The following is a 19,324-nucleotide window of genomic DNA, read 5'->3' as shown; positions in this document are numbered from 1 at the left end:
GCGCCAGGAGAGCGGGGGTCAGAGGCGCAGCTGCGCATGCGCGGGGCCGGCGGCGAGCGGCAGTAATGGCGGCCAGCGCCAAGTCTTTCCTGGCCGACGCGGGCTATGGCGAGCAGGAGCTGGACGCCAACTCCGCCCTCATGGAGCTGGACAAAGGTGAGCCCGCGCGGGATCGGCGCTGTCACCGGTCGGGACAGCGTGGCCGGGGGGTGGCTTTGCTTGGTACGGCTTTGTCCACGGCGGGGGGCGGAGGGAGCACCCGGGGCTGGAGGTACCTGCGGTAATTCCTGCTGTCTCCTTTAGGCCTCAGGTCTGGCAAGCTCGGGGAACAGTGCGAAGCCGTCGTTCGTTTTCCGAGGCTCTTCCAGAAATACCCGTTCCCCATTCTCATCAACTCGGCATTCCTAAAGCTAGCCGATGTTTTCCGAGTGGGGTGAGTACTGTCGGTCTGGCCCTAGCCATTCAAGCCTGATCCCTGGGAACGCGCTGTGCCTCGGAGTGTCCCTGCGCTGGAGTCGGGCGTGTCGTGCCTGCCTGACAGCACCGCTGGGCTACCCAGCCGGTCGCGGCTGTGCTTGACTGAAACTTGTTTTCCACTCCTTTAGTGGGCTTAAGTGGCTATGAGTGATAAGGACAGAGTTCCTTTTCATCTGTCCTGATTTGAGGATTCTCTCCCTGACTGGATTAATTTCAGTGGTGTAAGTTTTGCTCCATAAGCACATCCAAATCGTAGCTCATAAATGGATGAATGATCACATGTGCAGATATAAAAGCTCAAAGCTTTTGGAACAAAGCTCAAAGTACAGCTTTTCCAAGTGCCTGCTGTCCAAGTGATGTATATAATGGAATCAAAGCTGCTTCGTAAAAGCTTACAAAAGTGTATGTTGATGTTGTGGAATCTTCGTTCTTGTCTTCAGAAAGGAATATAGATTTTCTCAGTACTTTAAAGTAGTAATTAGACTTCTCTGTCTTAGTCTTGGATGTGTTTTTCCAGCAGATTTGGATCCCTGTGTGTGCACAAAACAGGCATTTGCTTACACCCCTCCTCACTGGTGTAAACAGGTTCATTTCCTGGGAATTGGGCTTTGGTTTGACACTAGCTGAACTAGAAAATAAAACAACAGTCTATTAATAGCCTCTTTTCTACTGTATCAGTCTACTCAAATGTTTCTAAAGCATAGACATTTCCTTGTTTTAATCGGCTCCCTAAATTTGTAGTTAAATAACTTAGTATTTAAAGTGCTGGAATGTTTGTTACAAAATAGCCTGACAAAGAAATGTGTATATTTTCCAACAGAAACAACTTCCTCAGGCTGTGTGTGCTGAAAGTTACTCAGCAGAGTGAGAAGCATTTAGAGAAGATCCTAAATGTGGATGAATTTGTCAAGAGAGTTTTCTCCGTTATCCATAGCAATGATCCTGTTGCTCGGGCTATTACACTCCGGTATGTGTGGCATGAATGGTTCTGATGTACTTCAAATCTGATGAATGATTGTGATTTACTTCAAATCTGTAGGTAACTATCAATGTGCTTGTCTGCAATAGCAGGACCAAGTACAAGGTGTTGCATCTGGGTCAGGGCAACCCCTGGTATCAGTTCAGGCTGGGCAATGAACAGACCAGAGGAGCCCTGCCAAGGACTTGAGGGTGCTGGTGGATGAAAAGCTGGACATGACCCAGCAATGTGCACTGGCAGCTCAGAAAGCCAAATGTGCCCTGGGCTACATCAAAAGGAGCCTGGGCAGCAGGCCAAGGAAGGGGATTCTGCCTCTCTGCTCCCCACTGGTGAGACCCCTCCTGCAGTGCTGTCCAGCTCTGGGGTTCTCAGCACAGCAAGGACATGGACCTGTTGGATGGAGTCCAGAGGAGGCAACTGAGATGGTCAAAGGGATGGAGCACCTGTCCTGTGAGAAAATGCTGAGAAAATTGGGATTGTTCAGCCTAGAGAAGAGAAGGGTAGGGGGTGACCTTAGTGTGGCCTTCCAGTACCTGAAGGGACCCTACAAGAACAATGGAGAGGGACTTTTTACAAGAGTTTATAGTGACAGAATAAGAGGGAATGGCTTAAAACTAAAAGAGAGCAGGTTTAGATAAAATATTGGGAAAAAATTCTTTCTTATGAGCATGGTGAAGCACTGGAACAGGTTGCCTAGAGAAGTTATGGATGCATCATCCGTGAAAGTGTTCAAAACCAGGTTGGATGGGACTTTGAGCAATCTGGTCTAGTGGAAGGTGTCCCTGCTCATGGCAAGGGGGTTGGAACTGAATGGTCTTTAAGGTCCCTTCCAACACAGGCCATTCTGTGATTCTGTGAGTGAAATAAAGGAGGCTTTTATACATTGCTCATAAAGTTAAAAGCAAAGAATTCTGTCTTTAAAAGGTGTGAATGATAAGGATTTTTAATACAAGAACTAGGTTATTAACCACTTATGATGGTGAGAATTTTGTGGATAAGAACAAGGTTATTAACTACTTACCATGGTGAGAATTTTGTGGCTGGTCCCAGGCAAAACAGAATTTGCAGTGTTGAAATTTTGTGTACGCCAGAGAAGAAAACTGAATCTGTTGTATGCATAAGCCAGACAGTAGCTATATGCAATATATCACATCTTGTCTAGGATGCATTTAGACCAAGTGAAAGTGCTTCCTTTCCAAATAGTTTTTGTTAACTTGTAACAAAAACTTAAAGGAACCTTGTTATGTTTGCACCTATTTTTCATTCAGTCTTGTCCCAGCTAGAACTGCTAGTTGATCTCTGATCAGTAACTTCTAAGGAAATGCTGTTATATTACTTATTGCTTTTAACTTCTGGGAATCAAATGGGAAAACAAATAAAATTAATCTTTTATGTCACTCTCCTGTTGGTTTGGTGTCTGTGTCCCTAATGCTGTCCAACATGATCCTCTTAACTACATCTTCCAGCCCCTGTGTGGGTGAATTCAAATGTGAAGAGAGCACTTGTCTTTTTCTCTTTATATTATTTTTGTACTTTCATCTAGAACTGTTACTGATTTCGCTACTGGGAAATGGGAGGCATTAACAGGACTTTTGATTGATCAGGTCCATTTCTTTTGTCTTTCAGTACTTCATTTGAGATTATGCTTTCATGCCCTGGTGTCTCAGAAATCTGTAAATACAATGTGTCTGCATAGTTTTTTGTAGTTCAGTATTCTAATTTAAGATTGCAGCTGTTGACTGGCATTGAGGGTTATCTTCACACTGCTACAAGTCCCAGGAATCCTCTCAGTTTGCAAAAAAACTTAAATTACTAATAAATTCACAGAATACATCAAATAAAATGTTAAAATAGCTGTTGGTTCAGCAGTTTCAGTTTAAAATCTTGTGTTGGTTGTTTTTTTTTTTTTTTTTTGCTCCTCCTTGAATAGTGTCAGTAAGGAAGAACATGTTGAAAGAAAGAACTGCTTAAACAAAACTTTGTGGAATTTTATTGCTAGATAAATGTGTAAATATTTCCACAGAACTCTTGCTAAAATTGCCATCAGTATAAATCAATCCTACATTTATTCTTCTTTTAATTGGATTATGCTAACGATGTCTGAACGGTATCTTTGAAATATTTTGGCAAAGTATAGGTTGATTTGGTACCTTTTTAGCAATTATAGAGTGTACTTTTTTCCCTAATAACCTTATCTGACGTCAGTGAAAGATGTTGGGAATAAATCATGCTGTAGTGAACTCTTAATTTTGAAAGAGTTTTTAGTAAATTTTCTCACTGTGCCAATTTCAAGCTAAAAGGTATCAAAATGTAATTAAATTTTTATCAAACCACTGACACAACCCACAGGTCAAAATCTGTTACATTTAGTTATGTGCTTTTAGCATTTGTTTATTTCTGTAATAGTCATGAAAGAGCACATATTTATATAAGCATAGCCTTTTTGCATTTTTATTTGGTTTCATCATTCCTTCATGATCATTGTTCTCCTTGATTTTGCTGATTTCTGTAGGATGTTGGGCAGCATGGCATCTATCATTCCAGAAAGGAAGAATGCACATCACAGTATTCGCCAGAGTTTGGATTCCCATGATAATGTGGAAGTTGAAGCTGCTATATTTGCTGCTGCCAACTTTTCTGCACAATCTAAGTAAGAACTGGTTTTTTTTTCACTTTTTCATATTAGAGAGAATGGAAACTCCATTAACACTGACATTGACAAACCTTACTGTTTTCTGTTGTGCTGTCCTTTACAGCAAAGCAATTATGTGCAATAACAATGTAAGGAAATCTGAATACAAGTTCAGCAGATTTTTTTTTTTTCCCCTAAAATGGAAAGCTCAAATATGAGCCTGAGATCTGGAATAGCAGCTTTAATCATGAATTATTTACAGAAATTACATTACTAAAATGTAGTGCTGCTTGTCAGTTTTTGAAAGTCAGTTTTCATTTTCTCCTTTGGTCATGCCTGTGTGCAGGGGCTCTGAAAGGACTTAGATTTTGGCAGGCACTCTTTTGTGTAACTTTGAATTGCTAAAACACAGTGTTTAGTAGTTCAGTCTAATTTTTTTATTTAATTTTTAATTACTTAATTTTTTATTTTTATTTCACCTGGTACTTTCTTTTCTCCACAGGGATTTTGCTGTCGGAATTTGTAATAAAATCAGTGAGATGATTCAAGGTACATGTGTATGTTGAATGATAAGGAGGAAAAGCTTTAGTTTGTCTGAAAATTCTTTATTATTCATATTTACATATTAGCTATCAGAATGCTGTTGCCCTTAGATGATTCCAATTTTTAAATTATCTGATCAATAATCTGTCTGGTTATCTTAAATCCTCCTAAAATTTAAGTTTTCGAAGCACCTGCTTGGTAGAAATAAAAGCCTGTCTACAGTGTGGTGAATAAACTTGCATGGACTCTCATAGGTTGCTTCAGATGAGTTACTTTGTGTGTTACCTGCAGTGAAACAAGGAGTAGCTTTCTCAAACAACCATGAAAGTGTTTGGTAGTGCTGTCATTTCACACCTAGCTAGAACATGAGTTACTTGAAGCCAGTGCAGGTGTTCAGAAATCTTTCAGCAGTGCTAGCAATCCTGACATACTCTGTGCTTCAGAACTGCCAAAAAAGTCAGCCCAAGGACTAACTCTGGCTCTGTTTCTTTCCTTATTGCAGGTTTGGCCACACCTGTGGACCTGAAGCTGAAGTTGATCCCTATTCTGCAGCACATGCACCACGATGCCAGCTTGGCTTCCAGTTCCCGCCAGCTACTGCAGCAGCTGGTGACATCCTACCCCTCCACCAAGATGGTCATTGTCACCCTGCACACCTTTACTCTGCTTGCTGCTTCTTCTTTGGTTGACATTCCCAAGCAGGTAATTCTTCCTAAGGCATGCTTTCCTTGTGAAGTACAAAGTACATTTAAAAAACCCTCAGATTCTGCCTGCTGGTCAAAATAAACGGTGATGGCTGTGCTGGGTTGGTTGCTCCTGTATGCTGTTCAGGAAGAATACCCTGAAAATTGCTGCTGCTTTCATACTTTTTGCCTTTTCTGGTTCCATTTCCAGGTGACTCTATCAAACACACTATGCCTTTTTTACAGTTTATAACATGTCTTTTTCTAAATCAGGGATTCAAATCAACAGTGGGATTCAAATCAACAAGGATAGATCAGCATGCAGGAAAATAAACACCCTGACTTTTTCTGAAAAATCTTCAACTTGCTGTGGAAGCCAGGCTTCGCTTTGCATTTCTGTATATTGTCTTGGGTTGTGGGTGTGCCCTTTGCCTTTCTTTCATGCAAGCACATGAAGCTTTCAATAGCATAGAATGTATTAAAATGCATTTCTTGGAGAACTTTGAGGAATTTCAGTTGGTTCCTTAAATTCAGGACTATAAACCAAGTAATGGGAAAGCAGTGATGGGAAACTACAATGCTTTTTATGCTCTGATAATGAGCTTTATGGATGTTGTTTATAGAGCAGGTCTGAATACAGTGACACTTGAGACTCATCCAGCAAATCCTTGTAAAGGAGTCATGAAAATCTATTTGATTTCTTTCAGCCCTGTACAGCCGTTTAAGGCTGGTGTCTGTGACTGTTAGATAATAGCATTGATCTGTCTGAAACTCGGAAAGTGCTGTGGCTCACTTCTGTATTTCAGATGATGGTTCTGATGGTACTGAATCTGAGTCTACTGAAACAACAGTAGAACGCTTAATGTGCTGCTTTTATTTTTTTTAATGGCAGTAAACATAGAGATTTAGGCTGTATTTCTGCAGCATAACAGCTAATACTGCATAAAACTGATGTAGCCAGGGTGGGGATGGAGACTAAAACCTTTTCAAGTTAGTTTTGGCTCAGTGTGCTCTACCTTTCTTCCTGAGTGCTTTTGAAAATACTTTCCTCCAAGTAGCATCACTCTTAAACAATGAATTTATTTTCTTGCAGATTCAACTTTTGTTGCAGTACTTGAAAAATGACCCCAGGAAGGCTGTGAAGAGGCTTGCAATCCAGGATTTGAAGCTGTTGGCCAACAAGACACCACATACATGGAGCAGAGAAAATATTCAGGTCTGTATGTTTTTCAAGCTAAAGTTTATTATGAAACTTCCCAAGGAGTTGTAGAATTCTTTCCAGAGGAACAATCTGGGAGGTAAAGAAAGGAATAACATACATCTCCATACCCTTAAGTTAGGTTACTCTGCCAAGCAGACTAGCCAAGTATTAATGAGCAGTTCATAGAACGTCTTCAGTTGGATAAGTTGACCCTCAGTGATTAAAGTTGAAGCATTATTACTGAGGGAAGGCATGTGCCATGTAGGAGGCCTTTGTACAGTGAGGAAGTAGCTTTTCCACCTGACAAACCCATTTCAGGTAACAGACATGAGAGCTGAATGTTTACACTGATCTTACCACACGGAGTACACACCAACGCTCTGGTGCAAAACAGCCTCTGGGATTTGTCAAAACATGTCATCCAGCAAGGTGTTTCTTGAAAGGACAAATTTTATTTCATTTCCTAGAATTAATGTTTTGGTTTTTTTTCAATAGTAGCTTTGTGACTCCTGTTGTATTCATGAGAAGGTGTTTATACTGCACCTGTGCTATTTGGGGAAACTAGTGTTCTGTTGTAGATACTACTGCTGCCTTCTTTCAGTCACAGTTGCATATGAATTTTTTATCTTTTCCCTTTTTCTGGTAGAAATGACAATGGAAAATGACTTCAGTTTAGATTAATGGGAAAGTAAATATTTCAAGAACTTAATGGGACAGGGTTACAGCTTTACTTTTTCCTGGATCATTTTTTCTTTGCTTTTGTTACTCTTGGAAGCTACTTTGGTTCTGTGCTGTGGGAGCAGAAGGCAACTGGAAGGAAAATCTGTGCAGGTTTTTGTTAACAATCATGGAGAAATAAAGCATGTTCTGCTTTGTCCCCAGTTCTTGGGTTCTCAATGATGAGTTGGAGTGTGCAGAGCTTTTTGCTTTAGTGAACTGTTTTATTCTGCATAATTGCGTAACTCCAGAAATTTATTTCCTTTTAGGAATTTTATGGAATTATGGGTTTATGGATTTTTTGTGGAGAAAATGCTACTCTATCCCATTATATTTCATTAGTAGTCATATCAGTTCAAGTGAGAGACATTGATAATATGTCTTTCATTGTCATGTAGTGTTTTGAAGTGGGTGTCCTGATGGTTGAAATGCATAGGGAAGAAGTCCCACTGATGTCAGAGCTAAACCAGTGACTAGGTTAAAACAAAACTAATTGTCTGAAACTTGCTACTGCTTGCAGAATGGTATGCAGAAGTAATAAGAGTTTTTCTGACTTCTGAAATAAAAAGTTGACATATTGAGTTGGAAAGTTGTTCTCCACAGTTATTCATATTTATACAACAGGGACTGGAACAGACCCTCCTTTTCCCATGGCAAGGCCTGCCTCTTGTGCCTTTCTACCAACAAACATTGTTTAGTTACTTCAGCATTTTAAGTCTGTCCTGTGTAGGTCAGTTGGGAGGTTTGGTCTTTGTACTGTGGAGGCTTCACTGATTTCTAGACATCAGCTTCAGAAGTTGTTGCTGCCTAGAGCAGTCCATCCTGCTAATTCTTCTCTGCTCCTGGCAGTCTTCACAGTTACTGCTTCAGATTTGCTCTGGGAGCTGATCTGATGGCACTGGAGTAAAACACTGGTGTCTTGGGACACATTGAGACTCATTTTCTACCCCAGTCATTAGATCTTCCTCTGTTTTTGGATGCCATTCTATTCAGTGGATTAGCAAAATACTAATTGGAATAAATCACAGATATATTTAGAATTTAACCCTTACACAATGCATATACCTGATACTGTGGGGGTTTTTTATGTTCTATGGAGCTAATTGTGTTGTTTTCCTTTATCCATTACTGGCTCTCTGTCATTCAGTTTTGACACACTCTAAAGCAGAATATACTTATGTTTTCTATTTATGTCTCATATTACTGTCACTCCTGTTGACTAAAAAAGCATCCAAAATCAGTGAATGACTAAATTGTGGGCAGTGTTGGCATAAGGAATTGAGAACCATGTGCATTTTAAGAGTTATTAAAACCTAAATGTGATAAGGCCTGTGATAAGATCTGGCAAAAGGCACAAAAGTAAGACTGGAGTTGGACAACAAATGAGTTAAAACATAAAATACACCTTAATTTATTTATCAAGAACCTTAAACTCCCATTGGACACAAATACTGCAAAGGAAATGATACTTGAAGCCTTGCTCTTCAGAGGTGTATATTTATATAAAACCTTGCAGATTGTTACAGTGCAGAATAATCAGTAGGCCTGAAACTGGGTTAAAATCTTCTATAGTATTGGATCAGTGAGACCAGCTAATATTTTTGTCAGTGATTTTTAATTAATGAATGATTTATAATTTATGTTTCCTAGCATACAGGACCTACTGTCACTTTTCTGCAAGCCACATCCTCAGTCCTCTAAACCAGATGCTTGAGGACTTGATTTTTGATTTTAGTACAGTAATTTCTGTAGAAAATCTCAATTCTTAAAACTTCCCAGAGAAGTGCAACTGAATTTTTCATACAGATAGCTCATGGGAGTTCTTAACTCTGTATTTTTTTTCCTGCTGATTTTTAGGCACTCTGTGAATCTGCTCTTAACACTCCTTATGACAGTTTGAAAATGGGCATGTTATCTGTTCTTTCCACGTTATCAGGGACCATTGCCATTAAACAGTACTTCAGCAGTGCTCCAGGTAAGAAAACTGGATTAGATCGTTACCTTTGGCATTTTAGTAGCTTGGTTTTCTGCTGATGATCAGTTTCATCTAAACACTTTGTAGCATCTTCTAAAACTATTTTTGAACTTCAGAAAACTGAGAGTCAGACTGTGTTCAGCATGTATGAAACTTAAAATGGGACACTTTATAGTCACGAGTAATGATAGTTTTGTTTTGTTTTGTGAGTACTGTGGTATATGAAAAAGGGTTTTGCCTTTGAGTCTTCAAGTTTTCTTCATTTTGTGAAGAGATGTATCGCCTCTCAAGTGGCTGACCTGCATTCTGCTTAAGGTGCTTTGAAACCATGGATTTGCATAATTCTTGAGTAGTAGGGAGGCTTCATGGTGTAAGAGTGGGCTGGCATGTTACTCTTCCACCCTTGTGGGCTTGCCCTACAGCAGTACCAGGTGAACCTTTCTGCTCTGTGACAATATTCTGGAGAAACTGTAGAAAAAGAGTAGACATTTAAAAGTGATTAAAGGTGTCTTGTTCTCAAAATTGTGATCATGCTCCTTTTTTTTTCCTTCTAGAAAGCCAGACTGTCTTAATGAGTGTTATGAGCTCAAATACATGGGCTGCAGAAATGGAAAAAAAAAAATAGTACATCCTCTTCAGTCATTCTAGCATGGCTTAATAATTAATAGACTCACCAGCTTTTTTTAATCAGACATAATATTTCTTAAGGCAATATTTCTCCGAGTCCTGAAACATCAACCATTAGGTCCAAATGTTCTTTCTCATGTGTCTAACTTGTGTAGTGTTCAAGAATGAGAGAGTCTCTGGTCTTGTCTGAAGAGAGAAAAATATTTCTATCCTATTGTTTAAACATAAGAAGAAACCCTAAATGAATATCATTGTTTTGCAGAAATGTACTTAAAGATCTGTGGTATATTTATGGACTGTGGAGTTTTATGTTTCATTTGCCTTGCTTTTTTTTAGGAGCAGCAGCTACAGCTGCAAGGTCATTTGATTTGGTAAAACTAGCACAGGAGTGCTGTTACCATAATAACCGTGGCATTGCAGCTCATGGAGTGAGGATTCTGACCAATATATCAGCCTCTTGCCAGGAAAAAGGTAAGGGAAAGCGAGGGCAGTGAAGTGGCTCTGTTTACAGTCAGGCTTATGCACTTAACATGTATTAACTTGTCCTGTCTGTGAACCTGCCTGTAAATCTGTCTGATCCCTCATGCTGGTTAGGGAAAATGGGGACTATAATCTAGCAGGGAATACTCCATATGGTTTTATGAATGGTTGGGAAGGTTCCATCTTTGTCTCATTTAGAGACAATTACTGTGCACAGTAGAGCTCGTGCTAAATGAATGCTTGCTTTACCTTTGCTGTAAGGCTAGTAAATTGCTCGTCAACCTTTGAAAGCCCTTGGCACAAAGCGTCTTGCAAAATAATAACAGGGTGTTTAGAAGTCTTGGTCCCAAGATTTATGCATGCGTTGTAAGTGTCAGTGTGGCTGCTGAATAGTTACCCAAGACATAGAATGGCAGAATTGTTTCTCATCAAAGTAAGGCAAAGCAGAAGAGTTAGGAGGATTCTTAATTGTCATGACTGCAATAGCAGTGCAAGCATTACACCAACTATGGTCAGAGAACAAACTCACTCTTTTTCTTTTTTGTAGATCTTCTGCCTTTGGAGCAAGATGCAGTTTTTGGCTTAGAAGCTCTTCTTGTTCTCTGTAGCCAAGATGACAGCCCAGGAGCTCAGGCAACCTTAAAGGTGACATTACTGTTGTATTCCCCTTCACAGCTCTAAGTTATAATAACAGCTTGTATAACAGAGAGGCTGGTGTGCACCAGATCCTTTCTGATGGAAGCATAACAGACTGGACGGAAAAGAAGATTTTTCTGGTTTGTCCATAATCAGAGTTCAGAGCAGTTGAGAAACTGAGCATAGCTATAGTAGAACTCCCTTCAGCTCTAGGATAAGAGGATTGTTACAGGTGGCAGGGAGCATTCCTTTCAGAGGACCTGTAATAAAACATGAACATTGGATGGCAGTGTCTCTGGAGGGCAAAGAAAATCTTGGAGAGAACTTGCTTTTTGAAGATGGAGATGCAATGTACATTATCACAACATTTTTGTAAATGATTATTCTTATTTTCCCACTTCAGCAACTATCAGTAATTTTTCTAGTTATTTACCTTAAAGGCTGGTGGTGTGAGAGACTACTAATGTTTCTTGAATTTGTGACATGTTTTTGTGCTGGTAGCTTGGGGACAAAGGCTTGGGCTCTTAGAAAAGTCTCATCTTTTGTAGAGTACGTAGTTCTGAAATTACCAGATCTGTATTTCTGCAGCCTTGCTTGCAGCTAAGTAAGTGTGCTTGGATTTTCTGGTTTTGAAGACATAGTGTTGATTGTACCTGTGGATTGTGTGAGCTGCAGATCACGCTAACTTGCATGGTGGAGCTGGTGAAGTGCCGCCCTCACCTGAGCCAGTCCGTGGTGGAATCCCTGCTGACACAGCTGCACAGTGCCCAGGACAATGCCAGGATCCTCATGTGCCACTGCCTAGCAGCCATTGCCATGCAGCTGCCTGTCTTGGCAGATGGGATGCTGGGAGACCTAATGGACCTCTATAAATTAATTGGACAATCTGCCACAGATAAAAAGCAGGAACTCTTGGTAAGACCTCCATTGATGGATATTGTCTGTGTAAACAATTGTGAATGGACTGTATTTTAAAAGGCAGCTAAGACATTTGTTATGTGTCCAGGTTGATGTGCCAGTCTAGCCACTATTTTCAATTTTGTTTTAACTTCTGGCTCTGTATGTCAGTGTTCAGTGTAGAAAAACCTCCGAGATGGAGCTGTACTGTGCAGTGTATTCATTAAATTTTCCAGCAGATGGCACTGCTTAGGCAAACCTGGCTTTTGAAATTATTGGGGTATCTCTAAAGTAGTGGTTAAAGGCCAAATGGCAGCTAGCTCCATTTATATAGGGTGTTCTGAGGCAAATGACTTAATATACTGTAAGAGAGAAAAATGCTTTCATCACATCTACTTGGAAAATAATTTAAATTTTAAAAAAGAAATTACAAGCTTTCTGTTAATTTATTTGGAGCATTTGAAATATTTCAGCTACAAGGCAGAGTAGAGATTCTTTAAATGAAAGTTACTTTTATTTACAAGATATAGTTGGGTTGCTTAACTATTTAAAACATATATGACTGAGAAGTTTTGCAGTTAAAATATATATGTGTAATCTTCTATGTAGTTTTCAGCCCAAATTAAAACAGAAATGGCTTTTTTTTCTTCTTTTGTTACTGAAATATAACTTTTATTTCTTTCTCACTCCTCCACTCTCTACTAGGTTTCTCTTGCCACAGTGATATTTGTTTCCAGTCAGAAAGCTTTGTCCACAGAAATCAAAACTGTTATCAAACAGCAGCTTGAGAATGCCTCCAATGGATGGACAGCCTACAGGATAGCCAGGCAGGCTTCCAGGATGGTAAGTGAAAATACCTGGAGGAAAATGCTTTGCTGTGATTGAAGGAATGCCAGGGATTTCTTTGACTTGGAAAAGGAATGGAGGAAAAAAGAATAAAAATCACTTTCCCTCCTAATTCCCTGGAATGCAGATTCAGATAGTATAATTTGGGACACTCATCCCATCAAAATGTTTTTTTCACTTGTCCTTTTGAAGTATTTGAGAAGGAAGTAAGTGATGTCCTGGCATTTTCTTGAGCACATACCTAATCTGTATTGTCTGACTGCTCTTCAGAATGTGATGTATGGTTCTCTTTCTTCAATGTAAAGAAAGGAAGAAAAATATACTGTTCCCCTTTTCCCTTCAGTAAATTCACAGTTGGGGTTAGAATACACAGAAATCCTAGTATGAGATGCTGAGGTAAATTTCCATGATTTTTTTTTCTCATTATATTGAATTCTCTTGTGTAAATAAATACATACTTTTTTACAGGCTGATATTTCTATAAAGTAAGCCCTTGTGCTTTTCTATATTATTAGGATTGCCACAATCAAATAATTGGAAAAAGTTTCACTATTTCTGTTTATAAGCTGGGAATCCTGTTTTCTTATTTGTGTAAGTTTTGTAGAAATCCCCAGCCTTCTTTCACATTCCCTTTCAGAAACACTCTTCTCATTACAGGGCAACCACGACATGGCCAGAGAACTGTACCAAAGCCTGCTGACTCAAGTGGCTTCAGAGCACTTCTACTTCTGGCTGAACAGCCTGAAGGAGTTCTCCCATGCAGAGCAGTGCCTGACAGGCCTGCAGGAGGACAACTACAGCTCTGCACTCTCCTGCATTGCCGAAGCCTTAAAATCCTACCACAAAGGAATAGCCTCGCTGACGGTCAGCACACATCTCTAGTAGTGGTGATGCTTCTGGGTGCTGCAGCATGGCTCTTTGGGGTCTATTCTTAACTCCCTGAAATGTTCTTAAATATGTCTGTCATTTGCCAGACTCTGCTTGGTTCTCCTCTGCAGGCATCTCAGTTGTAACACATTGCATCTTGAGAGAAAAGATCCTCTAACTCAGCCAAGTGTCATTAGCTAGATTTCTCTTTGCTTTTTCTTCTCCCTCCATCCCTCATTTCCTCCCTTGATCAGATCATATGAAATGTGACAGATCTTGTTTAATTAATGTTGCAATACTTATAATTTTCCACTCCTTGCTTTGGGTGAACAAAAGTTATTGTAATACTCAAGCCTGGGAATTGGCCTAAATTGGCTGCTGTCTTCTTGAAATACAGAGAAGGATTCAGTTGTCTTCCTCCCTCCTGCTGAGTTCATGTTGCCTTCTATTTGACAATGTGATCTCATGGAATCCTAACAGCAAGTTAGTAAGAAGAGGGAAGACAATTCAGTTTCTTCACATCCAACTAGTACCTGCATTTATGCAAATACTTTCTGCTTCTCTGAAGTGGTAAAAATACCAAGAAGCTATGGTATATATAGCTAATATGTGATGTCTTTAGACCAAAAAAAGCATTAATGATTAGGGACTTTTAGTTCCTACTGTAAAGTTGCTTCTTAAGCAAAGATGATCCAGCTTCACACAATACTTTCTTTCATATTTTAGTTTCCATGAAGAAATCTTTACATGCAGTTTTCTGCATGTAAAAAAGTGTGCCTTTTCAGTGAAGCTGCTTTGTTGTTTCAGTTACCGGACAGTTAGGGTCATGGCAATTCAGACATTAGTGTTTAATAAAGTCCAGATATTACAATTTATTAATTAAATGTCCCTGAATAAGCTGAAATGACATAAACTTCTACTTTTGTCCTCTGAAAGACCCATCATTTCTGAAGTGTTTTTCTTCAACTGTTGGCTGAGTGAATAAGGCTTTTAATTCAACATTTCAAGATTTCTCTAACATCAAGAAGACATTGAGAGGAGGACCTCATCTAATTAGATGTTAATATTTAATACAGGCAGGAAAAAAACTTGCTTAAACAGGTCATACTGTGATCCAGTAATTTAATTACCCCTTCTGTGGAGTTTGGGGCTTTTTTTCTGTTGAAGGATTCCTGTCTTCATGTCTTCTGCTGACTTCAGTTCCTGTTGCACATCGTGCTTTTCTGGGCGCAGTGCCCTCCTTATGGATGGCTGTGGTCTGGGGGACTAAGTACACATTTTGTAGGTTAGAGGGGAGGAAGTTGGGTTTTACTGCTGGTTGTTACTTACTTGTTGCATCACTCTGGAGAACTTTCCAGCCATGCTTGAGTGTATCAGCTGTAAAAGGAGCCCCTCACTGCTTGTCTAGAACTCAGCCTCTCCAAGGGGAGCAAAGTGCCACAAAATGCACGTGACTGCCTTGCTGCTGAAGGCTTTTGCTCTCTTCCCTGTGACTTGAGCTTTCCTGTTGCTGCTGTTTCAGTGCAGGGCATGACTCAGCACTGCTGGTACCACAGACCAATGGTGCATGTGATGAACCTTGTGTAGCTCCTCCATTTTGTAGCTGGAAAACAGTCAGTAAATCTCTTGCAGATGTTCAGCCAGCCCAGTTTAGCAACGATGAAATACTCAGACAGAGCCTTGTCAGAAAATTTCTCAATTCTTCCTTGATGTACATAAAACTGTCTTGCTCTGCAGAGTGTTCTTTCATGGGACTGCACTTGAGGGAAGGAAGTCCCTCTGCTTTATGGGTAAGAGGTTCTCCCTGTGGGAGGACAGGGACTTGTCAGGGAGCATACTGACCACATCTGCCTTGCTGTGTGCTTGGTCATAGAGTTAGCAAAGTTTTTGAATGGGTCCTGCTCTTTCTGGCACAGATCATGTGTCTCATTGGAAGCATTGGGTTAATTTTTCACTGCTGGTAATCTAAAGGAGATACAAAACTTGAACAAAGCACTTATACAGCAATTGGTTAAGTAGCACCAATTCCAAATATGTCGATAGCAAGTGGTAGTGTTTGAAGAACTTGGCTGAGCCAAAAAAATATTTCTGTCACTTTCAAAAAGAATTGTTACTCATTTATTGCCCATAGCAGATAAGGTAAATTGCAGTATTAATGAGACAAGCTTGTATTTCCATTTACAAGACTCAAGTCCAATTTGTGCTACTAAAAATGTCTGGATTTTCTGATATGAGTACTTTACTCTTTAAAAGCATGTAGTCTCTGTAGAGCAATTACAGTGCAGTGTAGCCCTCTTCCACAGAGGGTTTGCTGAAACCATCCTTGCAAAATAAACGGAACAATTCCAGTTCAAAAGGGATTTTTTTTGTGTGCCCTTAGACAAGGAAAAGCAAAGTGCTAGATAAGAGAGGCTTAGTGGTTTAATATGAAATAGTCTTATTTTTTCAGTTGAAATTTAGTTCAGTAGTTTAAACTGGTTGCAGTGGGCTGATGTTTCCTCACTTTTGGCAATAGTGGGCCAGTTCTCAGATGATGTGATGCTTTGTGAGAAATCAGTTAGCTGGTTTTCTGCCAGCAGAGAAATGATTTTTAGTAAGGTTTTGGTGTAGATTATAACTTCTTGCTTTGAGAAGTGACCTGGTGAGGAACAAGAAGCACTGGGGAAGTAAGTCTTAAGAGAAAGTCTCAGTGCTTTGTTTTTGGAGAGGGCTCTTTTTTTTCAAAATCCAACAGTGTAAGAAAAATAAGTAGTGGATTTTTGGCTTAGTAATATCAAACATTGAGTACTGCAGTTTACCCCCTCCTGGGTGTCCTAAGTTGTCACAGATGTTTCTCCAAGTCAGATAAGCTCTTAGGGAGCAAAGCTTCATAGAACTGTATTTTCTAAACAATAGCAGCTTGTCTGTCTTCCTGGAATTCTGTTATTTACTGTTCTTAGTTACCACTAGACCGTGTCTCTTGCCTTGATCAAATGCAAGGTTCAGTGCCTTCATAGTGTTCTCATCCATTTCACAGTTCCAAAAAATCACCCCTTCATCTTGCTGTGGGTTACTTCAGCCAATTCTTTCTTTTCTGGCTGATGCAGAGAATCACTTTTTCAGTCCTTGTGTTTCTTGTTTACCATCCAATTCAGTGTACTTCTTCTTATGGTAAAGACTATCTGGCCTAATGTCATTTGAAGCCTAATGGATTGGCCTTGGAAAAAGAGAAAATAGGTGCCCTAACAGTGTTTTGACAGCTTAAGTCACATTGGTTACAAGGTGAAGTGCTTGGAATATGACTTAGTAATTATGTAATTTCTATGTCATTTATATTTAGTATGATTGAAATTGAGCAAACCTGTTAAATGCAGTTTTAAAAAAACAGCTTTTAGAATTGAACTTAAGGATTCAGTTTTCTAATGTTCAGTGGCACTGCAGTGTCATTTTATCATTTTTGCTTTTGACCTAGTTTGCCAACATTCCTATTACTGTGTTTCAGGCTGCTAGTACACCACTTAATCCTCTGAGCTTTCAGTGTGGTTTTGTGAAACTCAGGATTGACCTTCTGCAAGCTTTTTCTCAACTTATTTGTACCTGCAACAGCCTGAAAACAAGTCCCCCCCCAGCTATTGCCACGACAATTGCTATGACATCGGGAAATGATCTCCAGAGGTGTGGACGCATCTCCAACCAGGTATATGTGCTCCTATTTTGCTCTTATGCAGTTATGTTTGTGACTCTGGTATGAATTTTGCTTCTCTGCAAGCACATTTGACAAAATAAATGAAAAGTAGTTGTGAAGTGGGTTTTTTTGAATCGTGGACGTTGGTTTTCAGCTGTAGCTCTGGAAACGCCTGCCTGTAGCAGGCCGTGTTTTGAAGCTGAGTGTGCACGTGTGTTTTCTCCTCCAGTCATGCACACAGCTTCCGAGGTTATGCACGTAGCAAGTCACTTGGTACACTCAAACTTGCAGCAAGGCTTTTCACACCTTGCTTTGAAACACCTCAGACACTCTTGAGTACACTAAGGAAGAACATATAGACCTGAGGATGATTCTGCAGCTCCTTTTGGCAGCTGCATTGGTACTGTATGGAACACCAAGGAGGTTTGCTTCCAAATCCATCTAGTCTGCAGGAAGGAACCAGTGGGTGGTCATTGAAAGTGCAGTTTAATTTACCAGTAGGGGATGGAGGAGGTTGTTGGTGTTTTTTTTTCCTTTTGCTTTGTTTTTAACCCAAGGAGATTTTGTTGGTGCGGGAAAAATACCTGTTTAATGTGTAGATAACAGTCTGTCACTTTGGTAATCTTTATCTGAGTGAAGAAGCAAGAACTTAATAAATTTTTCTCTAATAAGCCACCTGTTCCTTCAGTTTTGTATGTTACAGTGCAGTGGTTTTCTGGATGTGTGGGGTTTTGTTTGTTTTGTTTTGCTTTGTGTTTTTGCCTAGTAACATTGTCTCTCCAGATGAAGCACTCAATGGAGGAATTCCGAAACTTGGCTACACGGTATGGAGATCTGTATCAGTCATCGTTTGATGCAGACTCAGCTACTCTAAGGAATGTAGAACTGTATCCTTCAAAAATCCTAGAGTTTGACTACTTCCATTCTAATGTGGACAGCATGAAGCATAAGAATCCTCTTTTCTGTGAAGACTGCCATGAAGAAATTTTGGAAGTTACTAACATAAAAATTAGCAGTCAATTGCCTAAAACCTATTTGAAAATAAACATTACCATATTATTGTTTGGAATTACTTGATAAACAAATTATGACACAAAAATTGGAGCAGCATATAACTTGGTATTTTCCCAGTTCTTGCTCTTTGGTCACTAATTGAGTAATGACTGTAGGATTACTTCACCAGAAGCAAGGAAAAGTGCCACTAAACACACTGCATTTCTTGCTTTAGGTGCCAACTTTGAAAGTCTTTTAACTCCTTAGTATTAATATCAGACAACAGCAGAGCTGTCTGTTGATTTCACATGCAATAGAAGCTCTGATTTTGGATCCAGAATCTGCAAGGTAGGTTTGATAGTTAACTGCATACTCTTTTTCTGCTTATTAATAAATCCTGGGAGCTTTAAAACTAGGAATTCAAGGAATGTTCAGAAAGTTTCTCAGTAGACCTTTCTAATTATGTTCTGGGCAGGCTTGAGGATCTGTTGCTGCTGTGCCATACCTGGCAGACTGGGGACTCTCTTGGGTTCTGCATTTCATAATGATTTTGCTCTTGAGAATACTGGACTTACCTTAAATGCAGACTTGAACTTTAAATCTTGTCTTTAGCTGCTTACTTTAATTTGTGTTGTGTGTTAGATCCCATACCTGTTGCTTGCAATTGTAAGTGCACCTTAGCTTCCTTCAAAGTTGTGAGAATACATGTACTAAATTAGTTCAAATTTTTAATGTAAAGCCATCACCTCTGGCTCTTTTTCTAACAGTGAGCTTAAGTCCAATAGAAAACAACATTGAAGTCCTGATGAATTGAATCACTGCTTAAAACTCCTAGGCTGAGATTAAACGGAAAATACTGTGGGTAAAAGCTCTCAGTGATTTTATAGCTGGTAATAAAAGTGAACATCCTAAGTTACTGTAATACTCATTATGAATTAAGCATTGCTTAGAAGGTTTATTAGTCAAATTTGTAGGAAGCTGGGTGTCTATGAGGTTGAATTCTATTCAGAGGAGGAGATTATAAACTTCAAGATTTAGTTTTAATTCTGACTGGCATTCTTGCTTTGTGTTGTGAGATTTTCATGACTGTTACACACGCTGCAGGGT

General features: G+C 39.6%; 1 protein-coding gene across 2 annotated transcripts in view; it reads left to right on the top strand.

Moving 5' to 3' along the window:
* Window positions 1-39: 39 nt before the first annotated feature.
* The window catches only part of INTS7 (integrator complex subunit 7), a 27,151-nt gene continuing 7,866 nt past the window's right edge, over window positions 40-19,324 (top strand). The window contains exons 1-16 of one of the 2 annotated variants that reach the window (XM_058835201.1): window positions 40-156; window positions 304-433; window positions 1,298-1,444; window positions 3,969-4,106; window positions 4,591-4,637; window positions 5,134-5,333; window positions 6,408-6,530; window positions 9,090-9,198; window positions 10,174-10,305; window positions 10,862-10,959; window positions 11,626-11,865; window positions 12,553-12,690; window positions 13,351-13,557; window positions 17,042-17,236; window positions 18,008-18,111; window positions 18,497-18,565. In XM_058835201.1, coding sequence (XP_058691184.1) covers window positions 66-156; window positions 304-433; window positions 1,298-1,444; window positions 3,969-4,106; window positions 4,591-4,637; window positions 5,134-5,333; window positions 6,408-6,530; window positions 9,090-9,198; window positions 10,174-10,305; window positions 10,862-10,959; window positions 11,626-11,865; window positions 12,553-12,690; window positions 13,351-13,557; window positions 17,042-17,236; window positions 18,008-18,111; window positions 18,497-18,565 — 2,168 coding nt within the window. In that variant the 5' untranslated portion in view covers window positions 40-65. Of the gene's footprint in view, window positions 157-303; window positions 434-1,297; window positions 1,445-3,968; window positions 4,107-4,590; window positions 4,638-5,133; window positions 5,334-6,407; window positions 6,531-9,089; window positions 9,208-10,170; window positions 10,306-10,861; window positions 10,960-11,625; window positions 11,866-12,552; window positions 12,691-13,350; window positions 13,558-17,041; window positions 17,237-18,007; window positions 18,112-18,496; window positions 18,566-19,324 lie in introns of both variants that reach the window. The other variant, XM_058835200.1, reaches the window with a different exon arrangement.

Source organism: Poecile atricapillus, chromosome 3, assembly GCF_030490865.1.
Source record: "Poecile atricapillus isolate bPoeAtr1 chromosome 3, bPoeAtr1.hap1, whole genome shotgun sequence".
NCBI classification, from domain to species: Eukaryota; Metazoa; Chordata; class Aves; order Passeriformes; family Paridae; genus Poecile; species Poecile atricapillus.
This window is presented reverse-complemented; position numbering and strand designations above follow the sequence as displayed.